The following is an 18,343-nucleotide window of genomic DNA, read 5'->3' on the forward strand; positions in this document are numbered from 1 at the left end:
CCTGGAAGGGCATTCATGGCGGTGGACTTGGGGCAGAGGCATGTGTGCTTGAGGTATTTGGGTGCTGTGGAGTGAGTGGAGGGTGTTACTACTGTGGTTACCCAGGCATTTCTGGGAGGTGGTTGAAGAATGTTATTCACTCTGTGACCTCAGGCAAATTGCTTAACCTTTCTGTGCTTCTGTTTCCTGGCTTATACAGTGGAAACAGTACTCATGCCTACCTCAGAGGCTGGCTGTGGAGACAGCTGAGTTATTTAGCTGTGAAGGCTTCAAGAACTGCTTCGCACATAGCAAGGGCTGCTTCTTGGCGTGTAATGGATATGGGAGTTTTGTTTAATTGTACTGGAGGATGGGCTCTCTGGGGAAGGCTTATGTATGGAGTGTCGGGATAATGTGGGGGTAAAAGAGAGATTCCAGGGACAGGGGGAGGACGTGGGGAGGATCCGGCCTTATGGCACCACCGAAGGAAAGTGAACTGGCTGTAAATGAGAAATAAAGGAGAGCTGAAGGGCACTGCTGGCCACTGGGGGGCCCTGGAGACCTGGAAGAGACATGGGGGTAGCCAGGGCGAGAGGGCTCGGAGGAGGTTGACAGGGTATTCGGTGGGGACAGAGATGGGGACAAGGGCATCACAGAGAACATGGTCAGGAGCAGGCAGCTCTGACCCTCAACCAATTTCTGTTGGCCCCGTGCACTCACTGTTAGAGCCTTCTTGGCCTCCTTCTCTCTTCCCATCCCGGTCCCTCTCTGCCCTCCCTCCTTTCAACCCCTCCCTCCTTGTCTTCCCCCATCCCCTCCACCCAGCTACAAAGATGGTTGATCCTTGGGCTGAATAAGAGATCAGGAAGACATGGTGGGTGCGGTGTGGACTTGTTTGCTGGACCCTGGTGAACTTTGAGCAAGGGCAGTGGCTGGGGTGAGTCTACGTGTGCACACGTGCTGTGGAGCACACGAGTTACACTAAGGGGGCGGGGGCAGGGCGGGCGTGCCCGCGCATGCGCAGAACTCTGTCGCTATGGTACAAATGTATGGATTTGACGGTGTAAGTCGTGGTGGGTCATGGGAGTACACAGGGTGCTTGTGTGGCGGGGGGGAGGGGGCACATTACGTATTATTGGCGTGTGCTGGGATGTGTTCAGGGGGCGTGTTATGGGAATATACTGAGATCAGAGTGAGGGGGAGTTATTATTGCAGCATACTGGGATGTGCGGGGCTGTTACTGAAATATACTGGAGTATTCGTGGAGGGCTGTTTGCCGAATTTGTGTGGGTAGGTAATTGGAGTGCGCAGAGAGCACACGCGATATTATTGGAGTGTGTTGGGGCCGGTGGAGATTGTAGGGATATGCTGAGGGGAGTCTCTACGCGAGCGCTGGGTGGAGAGCAGACCCCAGCCCGCAGAATGCCGGGGTGCAGCCCGCCATGTGTTCTGCTCATCTTGGTGTTCTTGGGTATTCTGATGGGAGTGGGGTTGGAGCCAGGGCGTTCGGGTATTCCTGTTGCATACCGGGGTGCCTGGAATGGAACCGGTGTGTAATGTTGAGGTACACCACGGTGATATCAAGGTTTGGGAGCCGTGTCCGAGCAAGCCACGGCAGGTGTTGAGATACATAGGATACGTGTCAGCTTACTGGGTATGTGAGCATTATTACCTAAATGTGCTAGCAGGCTTTTGTGGCCTTACCGAGAACCATCCCCATCTTCATGGGGAATTCGCATTTCACTAGAGTCTACCCTCTGGGTGCAGGAGATACATCTGAGCTATACCAGGGCACAGAGAAGTCGGGGCTGCCCCCTAGATGGCAGCCAGGAAATGTTCTGCATCTCCAGCAAGGTAGCCACTAGCCTCCTGTGGCTACTGGGCACTCTGGAATGTAGCTAGTGAGACTGAGGAATCGAGTTTCTCCATTTAATTCTTAATTAATTTGCATATAAATAGCCACATGCAGCTAGTGGCCACCATATTGGACAGCGCAGAATAAGCAACGTTACAATATGCTTGGGGACCTGGGGAGATGTTGCTGTGGTATATATATAGTCAAGGAGTCGGGAGAGGTATCGAAGTACATGTGTCCTCTTGACTTAAAAACTTGACCAGAGACAGAGAAGGAATTCTACTGAGCTCGTGTAACGTGCTGGGCACTGTGCTGAATGCTACACGTACTTTGCTACCACAGCAAGTTGGCAGGTGGAGCCTGCGATTATAGATGAAGAAACTGAGACCCAAAAGGTTAAAGTCCTGGGCTCAAGGTCACAGACAGGATGTGGCTAGCAGGCTGTCTGGTGATCTGGCGATGTACAGCCCCATCCCTCGAGCCGTGCCTGGGGACCAGTGGGCTTGGTAACTGCTTGCTGAATGGATGGGTGGATGGATGCTCCGATGGATGAATGAGGAAAGAGTGAGTGGGAGAGAGGCACTCGGGCTCTGCGGGGGAGGCCTGTCAGAGCTGCTGGGAGCAAACGCTCACTCTCGGAGTGGGTGAGGAAGATCCTAGGTGGGATGAATGGTCCTAGAGCAGGGGCTAGGGCCACTGGGCTGCCGGTGGGGCCTGGCTCGGTGTCTCATGATCCCTTCTCCACCCACCCCGCCCCCACCCCTCCTGCCCTCCCCACCAGCGATTACATCATTAAGGAGAAGACCGTTCTGCTGCAGAAGAAGGACAGTGAGGGGTTTGGTTTCGTGCTCCGGGGGGCCAAGGGTGAGTGCCAGCCGGGAGGGGATGGGGGAATGGCTCTCTGACCCAGGGGGATGGACAGGGGAAGGGACCCCAGCCCACCCACAACCCCAACCCCAGGGTGCTGGTCCCTCAGCTACAGTGAGGCCTCCGTGACTTGGGTCTGAGCCCCATCCCCTGCTCGGCCTCTCCACCCCCTCCCCTCCGACCCCGCCGGCTCCTCCCATCTGCAGCGCAGACCCCCATCGAGGAGTTCACCCCCACCCCGGCCTTCCCGGCCCTGCAGTATCTGGAGTCGGTGGACGAGGGTGGCGTGGCATGGCGCGCTGGACTGCGCATGGGAGACTTCCTCATCGAGGTGAGTCCCGGCCCCCACCCCAGGGCCCTCTCCAAACCCTAGCCTCTGGGCCCCCTGCCACAGACACCTCTTCCTTCCCTGGGACCCTGATGACAAATCCCAAGGCCCCTTGGAATCCACACCAGGATCTGGCTGCCCAGGTCCAGATTCTCCTTTGGCACCAGGCTTCCCAGCCTCTGCTTTCTTTCTTCTTTTTTTTTTTATCCTCACCCAAGGACATTTTTTGCATTTATCTTCAGATAGAGCGAGAGGGAGGAACAGAGAGAGAGAGAGAGAGAGAGAAACATCAACGTGAGAGAGACACATCAAGTGGTTGCCACCCATTCAACCCCAACCTGGGCCGGGGACAAACTGCAACTGAAGCACGCGCCCCTAGTGGGAACCGAACCCCGGTCTCTCCAGACAACGGACCGACGCTCTAACCGCTGAGCCAAACCGGCCAGGGCATCAGCCTCTGCTTTCTTTATGAATTTACTCCGAAGGCCTCTCTGAAATATCTCAAAAGATGGCAGAGCTGCCCCCAGCATGCTCACGAATTCTCTCTCTGTCTGTCTCTTTCTCAAAGCAAGGGGGACAGAGAGGAAGAGAAGGGGTGCACAGGGTGGGTGCAGCCCCTTCCGCAACCCTGAGGCCAGGAGAGTCGCAGGAACATAGAGGTGGGGCCTTGCCAGGGAAGAGTGATGCTGCTGTCAGGGGACTCTGAAGCTGAACGCACCCCTCCCTCACCTACTGGGTGTGGTTTGGGGGTGTCTGTGCCACAGGTGAACGGGCAGAATGTGGTGAAGGTCGGCCACCGACAGGTGGTGAACATGATCCGCCAAGGGGGCAACACGCTGATGGTCAAGGTGGTGATGGTCACCAGGCACCCGGACATGGATGAGGCTGTCCATAAGAAAGGTGATCCTCTGCTACTGTGTGGCCAGGCCTGGCACATCACGGCCACTAGACCAAGACCCTTAGGTGCCCTCCCACCACTGGCCTGCCTCTCCTCATGGCTGCTTGTCCATGACCCTTCTGGGGAGAAACTGAGGCAGGGAGGGTTCCACATGCTGCTGGTGCTATTCTCCGAGCTCTGGGAGCACTGTGGCGGTGGCGTGGGGGCGGGGGGTCATGGGGCTTTTCCCCATGGTACTGATGCGTGACACCCACCGTCCCCTTTTTAGCACCCCAGCAAGCTAAGCGGCTCCCGCCCCCAGCCATCTCCCTTCGGTCCAAGTCCATGACCTCAGAGCTGGAGGAGATGGGTGAGCCTGTGGGGCTGCTGGGGCCCAGGTGCCGAGAGGGAGACCGGCAGAGGGGGCGGGACCATCCTCGAGTTTGTTAGTGTTGTTAGTGACCAGGATTCCTTGTCCTCATCCTGTCCCCAGTCCATGGGCCAGACTCTCTCTGGCCTGCGTGTGTGTCGCTGGGAAGGGGCATCTAAGAGTCGACTTTCCTCTGTCCTCTTGTATTTGTTTCTCTGTCGGGGTCTCTCAGGGTCTGGTCTGTATGTCCCTCTCTGTGGGTCTGTTTCCTCTCTAGCCCCCCTCCATCTGTCCCACCTCTATTCTCCATCACCTGCCACCAGCTCCCCCCACGCCCACTAACAGAAATGAAGGCCAGCCCCCTCCCTCCAGAGTGGACCTGGGGGGTCCGGTGTCCGCTGACAGGGGCGGGTCAGGCAGCTGACCGTCCTCACCAGGGGGCCATGCGGGAGGCGGGCGTTCCAGACAGGGGGCCCCTCGCCTCCCCCTGAAGTCCTAACTCTTGGCTCCTCTACTGCCTCTCCCCCGGGCTAGTCTCCCCCTGGAAGAAGAAGAGTGGTGAGTGGGCACAGGACTGGCGGGAGGGCCCCCAACCCGATCCCGCCGGCGGACTAGCCCCTCCCCGTCCCGGCCCCTCACTGCCCCACTCGCGCTTGCGCACGCCTGTTGGCCACGCCCACGGGCTGCACCCGCTGGCCATGCCCCCCAGGGGCTCCCCTGGGCTACAGCCCCATCCTTTCTTTGCCCACAGAGTATGAGCAGCAGCCTGCACCGGTGCCCAGTATGGAGAAAAAGCGGACCGTGTATCAGATGGCGCTCAGTAAGATGGCCCACCCCTGCCCCCTGGGCTGCCCAGGGCCCCTGACCCCACGCCCCCTGCGGTGCCGCGTCCACTCTGTCCCTCTTCCTGCCCGCTGATCAGCCTCAAACCCAGCCTTGCCCCAGCCCTCAAGTCTAAGCTCCCGCTTCCCAAGCTGGCTGTCGTGTTCGCCGCCCTCACGCCTTCCCATCGCTGAGTCCTGCCCGCGGGGCTGGAGATTGTCTCCAGGATGGAGACAGGGTGTGCTTGTCTGGTGCTGCTCACAAGCCGCTGTGTGGGCTCCGGGCTGGGCAGCGGTCTCTGCTGGAGGCCAGAGCAATCATTTCGCGGTGTCTCCTCCCGTCTTCTGCCTCCCCCTAGACAAACTGGATGAAATTCTGGCTGCGGCTCAGCAGACCATCAGTGCGAGCGAGAGTCCTGGGCCTGGTGGCCTGGCATCCCTGGGCAAACACCGGCCCAAAGGCTTCTTCGCCACTGAGGTAGGCAGGCTGGTCTGGGGACCTGGGGTCTTGGGGGAAGGAAACTTGACGGGTGCATGTGCCAACCTGGAGGGCTCCCCCCTTCCTGGGTCCACTCCTTTCCCCCACTCGGGGGTCTCCTTTCCTCTCTGTCCCTCTTCTTCCTCCTTGTTCTCCCAGATCCGTCTCTCTTGTCCCCTCTCTCCATTCTCCATTCCTGCTCCTTACACTCCCTCTCTATCCATCTCTGTCCCACCTCAGAGGTCTCAGGGAAGGTAAGCCGATGGGAGATCCCTGGCACAGGCCCAGCACATAATAATAGGCTCTCAACAAGTGGTAGTTACTAAAATATTAATTATGATCTCTGTCTTGGCCCTGCCTGCTCTTCCCCATGACGGAGGCTCACTGGAGTGAGTGTTGGTCATATTTTGGACACTACGTTTGAGGTGGATTATGTCATTCATTCCTTAGAATCACCCTGTGAAGTACGCATGGTAGCCCACTTACAGAGGGGAAACTGAGGCTCAGAGAGTGAGCAAGGATTTCAACCCGGGAAGTGAGGTCACTGGATCCATGGTTCAGCTACCGCCCTGCTTCTTATGGTGGGACCCTGTTGGTCCCTCCCTGGCTGTCGTCCCTGCTGAGCTGGGCCCCTTCATGGGACTACATTCCCCACCAGCTCTTCCCTCCTCCCTCCAGAGGTCACACTCTACCCTAACTCTCTCTTAGCACGTTTTTTCTCTGCCCAGGCCCTGCTCTCTGTCCCTGACCTCTGAACCCCTCTTTTCACACCTGCCACTTGGTGGCCAAGGGGCCATTTACTCTAAAACTAGGCTCCTTGGCTTCTAGGGAGCCATGGGCCCCTTTGGCGGGCTAGCATAGTGCGGAGAATGATGCTTATAAAAGACATACGATAAAATACATAAGGGAACAAAGAAGCCAGTTACGCTGAAATGCAGTTATCAAAATATTTTTTAAAAGCAGATTTATGAGACAGTAATATCAGTGTCTTTTTGTCAACCTGTTATCCAGTAAGAGCTTACTACTGGCGGATCTTAACTACTCTCATTTCAAAGACATTAAATGCTCTTTTGAGGAATTTTAACCACTGCGATGGGATATGGAAATCTGGGGTTTCTGTGGGGGATATAGTCACGGGTCTTGCTCACACTAGCCGACATTTTTAATTGAGGAAATGTTGCATTTTAGTTGGAGGATAATGGAAATAAAGATGTTTTTTTCCCCATCCGAGCGCACAGGCCTCGTGAAGTCTGTCCACAGCACCCCTAAGGGTTCAACGGCCTACTCTAGAGGGTCTGGCACTTTTATTTTTTTTAATAGTCTTTTTTTTTTTCTTTATTGATTTTTTTTTTTTTAAGAGAGAGATGAAGGAAGAGGGAGAGAGATATAGAAATATCGATGACAGAGAACATTGATCGGCCGCCTCCTGCATGCCCCCCACTGGGGATCAGGCCCACAACCCGGGCATGTGTCCTGACCAGGAATCGAACCAGCGACCTCTTGGTGCATGGGTCGACACTCAACCACTGAACCACTCTGGCCGGGGGCGGGGGGGGGGGTGGTCTGGTCTTTTTACAAGAACCAGATGCAGGTGGAGCATTTTGCACGCAGACTGCTAGGATTTCTTCCAGATTTAGAGGCGGAGGGTCTTTGGCCACTTCTCAGGGCTTGGCGGAGTGCCCTGTGTGTAATCGGTTCTTACTTCACACCTGTCCTTGGCTGCTCAAGGAGTTTGAGGTCCTTGGGGCTGTTAGGGTCATCTTCCGTGCCCACCTGCCCACCAAGGTCAGTAAGAATCACAGCATGGGCCACCATAGAGCCACGCAGGCCTGCCTTCAAATCCCAACCTCCTCTAACTGCCTTGGACCACGCTACCTAATTTCTCTGCACCTCAGTTTCCTGTTCTGTAAAATGGGACTAAAGCCGGTCCTGCAGGTTCTTAGGAGAATTGAATGAGATCAACTCCTAGCACAGCAGGCTCTCGACAGAGGGTGAGCCTCCACAGGCCACAAAATAACAAACTGGAGAGGCCACTGTGACTCGTGCACCCAGAGACCCCATAGTACCATGTCAGGCCCAGGGCAGAGTCTCCAGTAACTGGAGCACCCATGCAGCGCCAGGCAGCCAGGGTGCCAGGCCCTCCCCGTGTGAACCGTAGTTACAGGACAGACAAGATGGACAAGATCCTCAAGAATTCACTTTCTGAGCTCCAAAGACACCCTCAGATGGTCCCAAACACCAGCCAATAATAACACCAGCAGCCTGCTCACTTCCACTCACCTGAGGTCTTCCTTGGAGCCTCTTTTCCAGGAGCTGGAGGCCACTGGTCATGTCCCGCATTGACCTTCCCCTTTCTTCTCACCATCCTGAGGCCTGTCTCTGGGCCTTCCCCAAGCCCCCCCTCTCGTGTTGGGGTCTTCTCTCTCCCTTCCCACCAGCCATCCTGATCTTTCTTGCCCTGAGTCCTAACATTTCTGTGTCTCCTCTCAGGACCTCTCTTGATGTGTGGTCTTGTCCTCTGCATCTCCATCTCCCATTTGTCTCAGGCTCTGTCCCCTCTTCAGTCCTCCACTTGGACCCCTCTGCACTAGACCAGGCAATGCACAGCAATGTGGGCAATATGGGGGCCCAGTGTGGCCCCGAGGCCGCCTTTTTCAGACCCGCACAGCACTGAGCAAGAGCAAAATATCGTCCAAGATGCCACTGTTTATCGACTTAAGAATTGGGCGATTTTAACCCTCCCTAAAAGGCACACCTCTGCCAAAAACCTGTGGGGTTGGGGAGACTTGCTGATGCCAACAGTGGGGGCACAGACCCAGGCCAATCCACTGTAGGTTGGGGCTCCTCTTGGGCTCTGTCTCCTCCCAAGGCTCTGCTGTCCATCCATCTGTCCTCCCTTCTGTGTGGCTTTGGCTTTCTCAACAACTGTTTCTGCTACCTGGTCAATGATGCCCCCCTCCACTCCCCTGCAGGGACCCTGTCCATTCTCTCTCCCTCAGTCTGTATGGGTGCAGGTTTTAGCCTTTCTCTGGGCACAGTTTCTCCCTCTGATTACATTGATCACACCCTGGGACAGCTCCTCTCCATTTCAGGGCCTCTCAGGACTGACTTTTCTCTCACTGCCTCATTGGGTCCCTTTTCCTTCCCATCGCTGTCTCATTTCCCCTCGTGCCTCTCCCTTCTCTGGACCTGAATCTCTGTCTCTGTCTCCCCATCTCTCTGTCCCATCTCTCTGTCTCTGTCTCTCCATCTGTCTCCCCCTCCACTCTCTCTCCCCTGACCCCTTTCAGGGGCTGTCTCCGCGGTGCGAATTTCCCAGGGCACATACTCTGTCACTGAGGCACCAGGCCCACAGACAACCCACGAGGTAGCACAGGAGGCTGGACCTCTGGACTACTCGCTGGGAGGAGTCTGCCTGGCATCTGGTGACGTCACGCGCCCTGATTGGCTGCTCCCTCCGTGCAGGAGAGAGCGCTACCCGTTTGTTGGTTTGTTGTTGGAGGTCAGTTTATCCACCTTGAGTCTGTCCGCCCCTCGAGCAGTCAGTTCGTGTCCTTGGAAGCTATTATGGCTCCTCTGTCAGTCTGATATCGCCTTGCCACTCTGACCCCTCACGACGGCAAGCGAACCCATTATTTGATCCCTTCCTTCCAATTCAAAGTGTCCTCGGTCAGTTTGCAAGTCGGGTGCCTCTCCCTTCACTCTGTGCCTTCTTCAGTTAGGGGCACCCTTTCCCCCTTACTTTGACTCCTCTTCTATCTCTCTGACCCCTTTCCTGCCACTCTGACCCCCTCTTGTTCTTCCGACCTCTCTCTCTCTCGACAACTTGACCCCACCCCCATCCCTGCGCCTCATGTGGGATACTCCCCGAACCTTCCTTCCCTCCTCCTCCTGTCCTGTTGCCCTTCGTCCCCAGCCTGCTTGTTCTCAGTGGTCCCTGCATTATTTCTGAGGGTCACGTCCCTTTTCTTCACTCTTCATAACCCTTCTTCCGTCTTACTCAGTCTTAGCATTTTCTCGTCACTCCAGTCTGTTTTCTGCAATGGCTCTGTAACTTCCTCCTCACTGGCTAACCTAGGACGTGACCCTTCTCTGATCCACAGCCTCTCTCACTGTCACCAAAATGGGGGCGACCAACCCTAATGGCGTAGGGTTGAGGATCCGGTGAGGACTTAGCACGGAACACAGCCGGCAAAGACACTTGCGCAGAAATGGCTCCCTTCACTTTCCTTCTCTCTTTCTTCGCAGCACCACAAAGTCTCTCTCACTCTGCGGGGTTCGGCTCCCTGATACCACACTGATCATTACAGGCTGCAGGACAGAATGGGAAACCAAGCAGGATGTTCAGCCGAGGCTTAGGGGAGAATGGGCTTAAGGAGAATGAGAAAAACAGGCAGCACAGTCCAGAAGAGTTGGCAGGCTGAGAATCTTGCTCAGAGAAGATCAGAACGGGGGAACCATTAAAACAAGCATGCCTTCAGGAGATACGTCCTGATGCCTTCTTGGGGCCAACCAGCTGCTGTTTCATGGGGATGTTCAAGGGACCAGGACTGAGAGTTGTGCCTTCAGGATGCTCTCCTTTCTTATGAGTTGTGTCACTGCCAATCAGTCCTTCATTCTATGAATATTTATTGAGCACCTACTATGTGCTAGACCTGCTGCTGGGCCCTAGGGTTGTGGGAGAGAACCAGTCAAGCAAGTCACTTCCCTTAGAAAATTTACATTTGTCGGGGGGAGATTTGTGGAATTGGGTTCTGCTGTATATAAGAGAAACTCCCAAATAACAGGGCCTGATGTTGGCTCTTTCTGAGTCACTTGTTCATTTGACATGAGCTTAGAGAGCATCAAGCCCTGTTTAGGGACTGGAGACCAAGCACTGTCCTCAAGCAATTTTGCCTTTGGGGGCCCCTTCCTTAAAAAAAAAAAGTTTAAAACTCTCTATTTTATTACTGTGTTGGTACAAAGATGAGTATTATCTACGTTGATTCTATTTTTTCCCTTCTGCTTTTTTTTTTCCTTTATTGATTTGAGAGAAAGAAAAGTGAGAAAGAGAGAGATAGAAACATCGATGAGAGAGAATACCGATTGGCCGCCTCCTGCATGCCCCCCACTGGGGATTTGGCCCACAACCTGGGCATGTGTCCTGACCGGGAATCGAACCGGCGACCTCTTGATGCATGGGTCGACGCTCAACCACTGAGCCACATAGGCCGGGCTTTCCTTTCTGATTTTAAAATAAATGAAAACATTTCCCCCAAAAGTGTCATGGGCCCTGGACACTGCACCCATGTCATCTGGGGTGCCTCCAGGGAGCTGACATTCCAGGCAGAGAGACAGACAAGTAGACGAGATCATTTCAGATGGAGAAAAGTGCCAGGAAGGAAACAGGACAAGGACATGCAGTCAACAGTGACTGGGAAGGGACAGTAGAGTGGACAACTTATGGGTGGAAAGAACCTGTGACAATTAGGGGCAAATCATTGCCAAGAAAAGATCCAGGACTGGCAAGCCTTCTAAAGCAGAGATGGCCCTTGGGGCATGAGAGGACCAGGGAAAGGGGAACGTTGTGGGACTGAAGTGAGGAAGAAGGAGATGCAGGCAGGACTAGATCAGACAGAGTATCTGAGTCTGGGTCTCCTGCAGTCGGAGCCTGAGATAGGGATTCTTAAGCCATCTGCGGGGGAACCTGTAACGAAGTGAGGGAGGCAAAGTGGGCTGCAGAGGACAGCAAACCAGGTCCCCCCTGGAGGCCACCTTCAGCCTGATCCCTCAGAGAGCTCTGGGATGTGACTTGCACTAGAGGGTTGATCCTGCCTTGAACCTCCATGTCAGTCCGTCATTGGCCGCCAGTGGCTCCCAGAAGTGGGAGCACATAACTGCTTGGGCACCACCAGCTCTTTTGGGGGAGGGCAATTCTGCAGAGCAAAGGGCAGCCCTGGATGGGCACAGCATCCCAGCCAGGGGATCTGGCTGGGCATGGCGGGTGTCTACTGCAGAGGGGCTTGAAGACCAGAGTTGGGAATTCACCACCCTTCCTAACTGGTATGGGGTGTGGCTGCAGGATTCTGAGCAGGGCAATAGCATGACCTGAATTACTTTCTGAAAAGTTCCCTCTGACCCTTGCGTGGAAAGCAAACCGGAAGGGAGTGGGGGGACAAGGGTAGCAGCAAGGAGACCAGGGAAGAGGCAGCTGTCCAGGTAGGCAATGGTGGTGACTTGCACCTGGGCAGCAGGAGTGGAGAAAAGCATCCAGATGAGTGATCAGTATGGAAACAGAGCAAAGAGGGTTGACTAGAAATCTTTTCCTTCCTTTCTCCCCACTGCCAGGACTCAGAAACCTTTCCCTCCGAAAGAATTCCCTTCCACCTCCTCCAGGCCCCTCTCCCTTCCTGCAAAGGCTCAGAGAAGGAATGGGGGCTGGCCAGGTTCAGAAGCCTGAATCTTCCTGCCCTGACTGTTCTTCCTCTGCTATCTTTTCTCTCTTCCCCGACCGCCACCCCAAAGTCGAGCTTCGATCCTCACCACCGTTCGCAGCCAAGTTATGAACGGCCTTCTTACCTGCCTCCAGGACCTGGGCTTATGCTCCGGCAAAAATCTATTGGTATGTCACCGGAAGGGTGGGTGTAAGGGATGGTGGCAGGGAGAGGGGAGGCTGGAAGGGTGACGATGTACAGCAGAAACAAGGGGGCCTAGAAATGTTCTTTTCTACTTTCATATGTGACCACAGTTCCATGAAGTTGGACCAAGAGCTCTGGCTTTGCTGATGGGCAAACCTGGGTTTGGATCCTGGCTCTTGTCCATCCCAGCTGTGTGGCCTGGGCCAGGTGGCTTTAATTCTCTGGGCGTAGGGCTTTGCATTTTGAAAATGGGGAGATTATTGCCTCTGCCCAGATGCAGTACGTGGGTCCCACCACAGACTCTGGTTCCTTCTCCCTTATATTTAACTTCATTCATTCATTCATTCATTCATTCTACGTGTGTTTATTGAGCGCTACCATATACCAGGTTAGGCTGCGGGGGATATGTTAGTGAACAAAACAGACTAAAGGGTCCTTCTTTCATAGAGCTTACTTGAGGGAAGACAGACATGTACTACTATAAAGATAAAAAGCAAGAAAATTATGTAGTATGTTAAATGTGGTAAGTGCTATGGAAAAATGAAAAAAGTAGAGTAGGACAAGAGAGATCACTAGTGCTGCGGGGGCAGGTTTAGGCTGAAACTTGGAGATGAAGCAGGGAGCCATGGAGATATTCAGAGGTAAGGCATTCCAGGAAGCAGAAGGAGCCAGTGCAAAGGTCCTGAGGTAAGACTGAGCTGCCATTTGCTAAGATGGGGGAGACGAGGGGCAGGAGGAGATCAGGACCTCAACTGGGAGCCTGCCAGTTTGAGATCCCAGTGAGACATTGAATGGATGTGGCATCTAGATGTAGGAGCATGGAGCTCAGGGGAGAGAATTGGGCCCGCGACAAAGGTAGGAGTCTTCAGCAGAGAAGTAATGAATGAAGCCATGACAGTAGTTGAGGGAGAGAGAGTAGCCAGAGGCTTGAGAAGAGGATCAAAGACTGAGTCCTGACAGTTGATAAGTAGGCAAAAAACTTCACTCCTCCAGTCTTCTCTGAGTCGTTTTGCTAATTGGATCCAACTTTGCCTGAACTTCCAGTGTCCAGTCTACCAGTGTGTGTCTTGCATCTGTGAGGTCTACCTGTATATCATCATTTACCTAATGTCGGCCACCTAAAAATCTACATAACATCGCATACCTATCAATCGGCTCCCTCTTGTAAACATTAGCCTCATCTTGAGCAGTTCTATCTATGAAATCACAGGTTTGATGCGCTAATTACATTTCTTTTCTGCCTATACACGAAAAGAAATCTATGACTATGTAGATAAACACGGTATCTATTCCTGGCTCAAGCCACTTGTGCTCCCCCCAAGCCACCAGTACCAGCCTATACTGTGCCTTTGCGTGAATTAGAAACGGCGCCCCCTCCTGGCCTGGGGTGGAATCTCGGCTGAATTTCACCCCAGCCCCGGTTGTTCCCTTTGCTGTTGGCTGTCGCGCAGTGCACAACTTGTGTTACTGTATCAAGCTGATTTGGATTTACTATAGCTGGGGAAGCCCTGGACTAATCCATGTGCAAGTCTTATTTCGTATACGGGCGCCATTATTCGTCTTATTATTATGATTTTACCGATGCTGTAGTTTTGTGGAATAAGGGAACAGGGAGACCTCCACCCCTGCCCCGTTCCATTCCTGGACCCTCTGTTATCTTCCCAGGGGCTGCAGAAGATGATAGACCTTACCTAGCACCCCCAACCATGAAGTTCAGCCGCAGCCTGTCTGTGCCTGGTTCGGAGGACATTCCCCCGCCTCCCACCACGTCCCCACCGGAGCCCCCTTACAGCACACCTCCAGCCCCCTCCATCTCTGGTCGCCTCACCCCCTCCCCGCGGGGAGGGCACTTCAACCCCGGCTCTGGTGGCCCCCTCCCCGCCTCTTCCCCCTCCTCTTTTGATGGGCCCACCCCTCCCGACACCCGTATAGGTGGCCGGGAGAAGAGCCTGTACCACAGCGGACCCTTGCCCCCTGCCCACCACCACCCGCCCCACCACCACCACCATCACGCCCCGCCTCCCCAGCCCCACCACCACCACGCCCACCCCCCTCACCCTCCGGAGATGGAGACGGGCGGCTCCCCAGACGACCCCCCGCCCCGACTGGCTCTGGGGCCCCAGCCGAGCCTGCGCGGCTGGCGGGGCGGCGGGCCCAGCCCGACCCCGGGGGCTCCGTCCCCGTCGCACCACGGCGGCGCGAGCGGCGGCTCCTCCCAGGCCCCGGCCCTGCGCTACTTCCAGCTGCCCCCACGGGCGGCCAGCGCGGCCATGTACGTGCCCGCCCGCTCGGGCCGCGGGCGCAAGGGCCCGCTGGTCAAGCAGACCAAAGTCGAAGGGGAGCCGCAGAAGGGCGGCGGCCTCCCGCCCGCGCCCTCGCCCACGTCCCCGGCGTCCCCGCAGCCGCCGCCCGCCGCGGCCGCCCCGTCGGAGAAGAATTCCATCCCCATCCCCACCATCATCATCAAGGCTCCGTCCACCAGTAGCAGCGGCCGCAGCAGCCAGGGCAGCAGCACCGAGGCCGAGCCCCCGGCCCAGCCCGAGGCCGCAGGCGGCTCCTCAGCGCCGGGCCCCGCCCCGGCCATGTCGCCCGTGCCGCCGTCCCCGTCGCCCGTGCCCACCCCCGCCTCGCCCAGCGGCCCGGCCACCCTCGACTTCACCAGCCAGTTCGGAGCGGCCCTGGTGGGGGCGGCGCGGAGAGAGGGGGGCTGGCAGAACGAAGCCCGCCGGCGCTCCACGCTCTTCCTCTCCACCGACGCCGGGGACGAGGAGGGCGGCGACAGCGTGCTGGGCTCCGGGGCGCCCCCGGGCCCGCGGCTGCGCCACTCCAAATCCATCGACGAAGGCATGTTCTCCGCCGAGCCCTACCTCCGGCTGGAGTCTGCAGGCGCCGGGAGCGGCGGCTACGGGGGCTACGGGGCCGCCGGCCGCGCCTACGGGAGCAGCGGGGGCAGCAGCGCCTTCACCAGCTTCCTGCCGCCGCGACCCCTGGTTCACCCGCTGACCGGCAAGGCCCTGGACCCCGCCTCTCCGCTCGGGCTGGCCCTGGCGGCCCGCGAGCGGGCGCTGAAGGAGTCCTCGGAGGGCGGGGGAACCCCACAACCCCCTCCCAGGCCCCCATCGCCCCGCTACGAGGCCCCGCCGCCCACCCCTCACCACCACTCGCCCCACGCCCACCACGAGCCAGTGCTGCGCCTCTGGGGGGCCTCCCCGCCGGACCCCGCCCGCCGGGAGCTGGGGTACCGGGCAGGGCTGGGCAGCCAGGAGAAGTCTCTCCCGGCCAGCCCGCCAGCTGCCCGGCGCTCCCTGCTGCACCGCTTGCCGCCCACAGCTCCCGGGGTTGGGCCGCTCCTGCTGCAGCTGGGGCCTGAGCCCCCCGCCCCGCTCCCCGGGGTGAGCAAGGCCTGGAGGGCCGGGGCCCCCGAGGAGCCCGAGCGGCTGCCCTTACACGTGCGGTTCCTTGAGAACTGCCAGCCCCGGGTCAGTGGGGCGGGTGGAAGAGGGCCCCCCTCGGAGGACGGCCCTGGGGTCGCGCCCCCCAGCCCACGCCGGTCTGTGCCCCCCTCGCCCACCTCCCCGCGGGGCAGTGAGGAGAACGGGCTTCCCCTGCTAGTCCTGCCGCCCCCGGCCCCCTCGGTAGACGTGGAAGACGGCGAGTTCCTCTTCGTGGAACCGCTGCCCCCACCCCTGGAGTTCTCCAACAGTTTCGAGAAGCCCGAGTCACCCCTCACGCCCGGGCCTCCGCACCCGCTGCCAGACCCGCCCACCCCGACCACCCCGTTGCCCCCAGTGCCACCCCCTGCCGTGGCTGCTGCCCCGCCCACCCTGGACTCCACCGCATCCAGCTTGACTTCCTATGACAGTGAGGTGGCCACGCTGACCCAGGGGGCTCCCGCAGCGCCTGGGGACGCCCCTCCGCCCGGCCCGCCGGCCCCGGTGGCCCCGGTGGCCCCGGTGGCCCCGGCCCCCCAGCCTGGGCCGGACCCTCCGCCTGGCACGGATTCGGGCATTGAGGAAGTGGACAGTCGGAGCAGCAGCGACCACCCTCTGGAGACCATTAGCAGCGCCTCCACCCTGAGCAGCCTGTCTGCAGAAGGGGGCGGCAGTGCAGGGGGTGGCGGTGGCGGTGGCAGTGTGGCCGGTGGGCCAGAACTTCTGGACACGTATGTGGCCTACCTGGACGGCCAGGCCTTTGGGGGGAGTGGTACTCCTGGCCCACCATACCCCCCCCAGCTCATGACTCCGTCTAAGCTCCGGGGCCGAGCTCTGGGGGCCAGTGGAGGCCTGCGGCCCAGCCCCGGTGGGGGACTCCGAGACCCTGTCACTCCCACAAGCCCCACCGTCTCTGTGACAGGGGCCGGAACCGATGGGCTGTTGGCCCTGAGTGGTTGTTCAGGACCCTCGGTGGCCGGAGTGACTGGAGGTCCTGCAGCTGTAGAGCCAGAAGGCCCACCAGTGTCCTTGTCGTCTGCTTCCTCCCTGCCGCGGAAGCTGCTGCCCTGGGAGGAGGGCCCGGGCCCGCCGCCGCCACCCCTGCCCGGGCCCTTGGCCCAGCCTCAGGCCTCAGCCTTGGCCACTGTAAAAGCCAGCATCATCAGTGAACTCAGCTCCAAGCTTCAGCAGTTTGGGGGCTCCTCGGCAGCTGGTGGCGCTCTGCCCTGGGCCCGGGGAGGCAGCGGGGGAAGTGGGGACAGCCACCACGGGGGAGCCAGCTACATCCCCGAGAGGACCTCCTCCCTGCAGCGGCAGAGGTGAGCAGGGGCTGGTGGTTGGCAACGAAGGCCAGAGGGGCTGATGCCGTGGGTACCAGAGTCCGCCTTCCCCGCAGCTGTGTCCCTTTAGGGTCCCAGGTGGTAGAAAGAAAACAGAACCCAGGCTGGCTTGGTGACGTTTGCCCTCCAAGAAGCACGCTCTCACAGACGCTTTAAACTTCCCTTTATCTCACTCGCTTCTGTGGTCTCCTCCCATCACCATGACAACCCACATCCCATGATGAACAAAAAGAGTTTTTAACAAAGGAGACTGGAGCACAACTTGCCGATGTCTGTTTCCTTGGTGGGTTGTCAGTTCTGAAGATCCCTGAAATCTGCAAGTCTCTTGAGCTCATTGCAGCTCAAGACGAGATGCTTTAGGGCACAGTGGTGACGTGTGTGGTTCTGGAATCAGCCCTGCACTTTCTAACAGGGAAAGGAGTCCACCTAAAAGGGGTTTTGAGGCCACTGTTATGAGACGGGGGAGGGAAAAGGCCTCTGACAAAAGCCTAGAAAGTATAGATGGGGAAATACAGGTGATGCCGGAGTTTTCTAAAGCGGAGAGCTAGCCAGGATCGCCACAGAGTTCAAGTACATGTATACCTAGTCTGGGGCAAATAGAGTCACCTTCCTAATTCACACACACAGAGTGGAGAGAGGTGTTTTAACCCCCTTGCCCAACTGCAGAACTCACTGTAATGCTGTCTGAAGGTCTGATGTCCTTTTAGTGATATTCAAATAGGGTTTTTATCAGGCCTTTGAGAGCTTATGGCAACCAACTCACTGAGTATTCTTAAGTATTCTGGGCAGAAAAAAAGGATGCTTATTTTAGGCAACAGCTGAGCCAATTATTGATCTACCACCTACTATGTGCTGGGTGCGCGTATGGGTGAGAAGGGCCTCAGAGTGGACAGACAGGCCAAGTGTTGACCTCATAGAGCTCAGAGCCTACTGAGACGGAGGTAGAGGCCAGACAAGAAAATTGCAGTCGTCCTGGGGGTGGGGGGATACAGTGGGATGGTTAGAGACTGTCTCCAACAGCAAGAGGAGTAGACACTGGAGGAGGGGAGGAACAGTGAGCTAGGCAGAGGGAACAGCCAGTTCAAAGGCCCTGAGGCTGGATTGTTCTGGAGGGAGCTAAAGGGATGAGGGGAACCTTTTTCTCCCCTTGTTTCTTCTCTCTTTCATCTCCCTCTCCTCATCTCTCTCTCTCTCTCTGTTCCCTGTCCCCTTCCATCTCTCTCCCCTGAACGTTCACCCTCTTTTTGTTCCTCTCCCACCGTCTCCCTGTCTTCCACTCTGCTGTGACTGGCCATAAACCAAAAGGCAGTATAGAATAGTGGTTAAGAGCTCAGACTTCGGTGCCATATAACCGGGCTCTGCCACTTCCTGGCTGTGTGT

At 57.2% G+C, this 18,343-nt stretch overlaps 1 protein-coding gene across 2 annotated transcripts in view; it reads left to right on the forward strand.

Annotated features, from left to right (window-relative positions):
* The window catches only part of SHANK1 (SH3 and multiple ankyrin repeat domains 1), a 46,307-nt gene that overhangs the window by 24,222 nt on the left and 3,742 nt on the right, over positions 1-18,343 (forward strand). The window contains exons 15-23 of one of the 2 annotated variants that reach the window (XM_036273976.1): positions 2,616-2,698; positions 2,908-3,032; positions 3,794-3,929; positions 4,196-4,276; positions 4,811-4,834; positions 5,028-5,096; positions 5,457-5,575; positions 12,080-12,176; positions 13,858-16,942. In XM_036273976.1, the coding sequence (XP_036129869.1) occupies positions 2,616-2,698; positions 2,908-3,032; positions 3,794-3,929; positions 4,196-4,276; positions 4,811-4,834; positions 5,028-5,096; positions 5,457-5,575; positions 12,080-12,176; positions 13,858-16,942 (3,819 nt within the window). The remainder of the gene's footprint in view (positions 1-2,615; positions 2,699-2,907; positions 3,033-3,793; positions 3,930-4,195; positions 4,277-4,810; positions 4,835-5,027; positions 5,097-5,456; positions 5,576-12,079; positions 12,177-13,857; positions 16,943-18,343) is intronic. The other variant, XM_036273977.1, reaches the window with a different exon arrangement.

This window comes from Molossus molossus, unplaced genomic scaffold (assembly GCF_014108415.1).
Source record: "Molossus molossus isolate mMolMol1 unplaced genomic scaffold, mMolMol1.p scaffold_m16_p_21, whole genome shotgun sequence".
Classification (NCBI taxonomy): domain Eukaryota; kingdom Metazoa; phylum Chordata; class Mammalia; order Chiroptera; family Molossidae; genus Molossus; species Molossus molossus.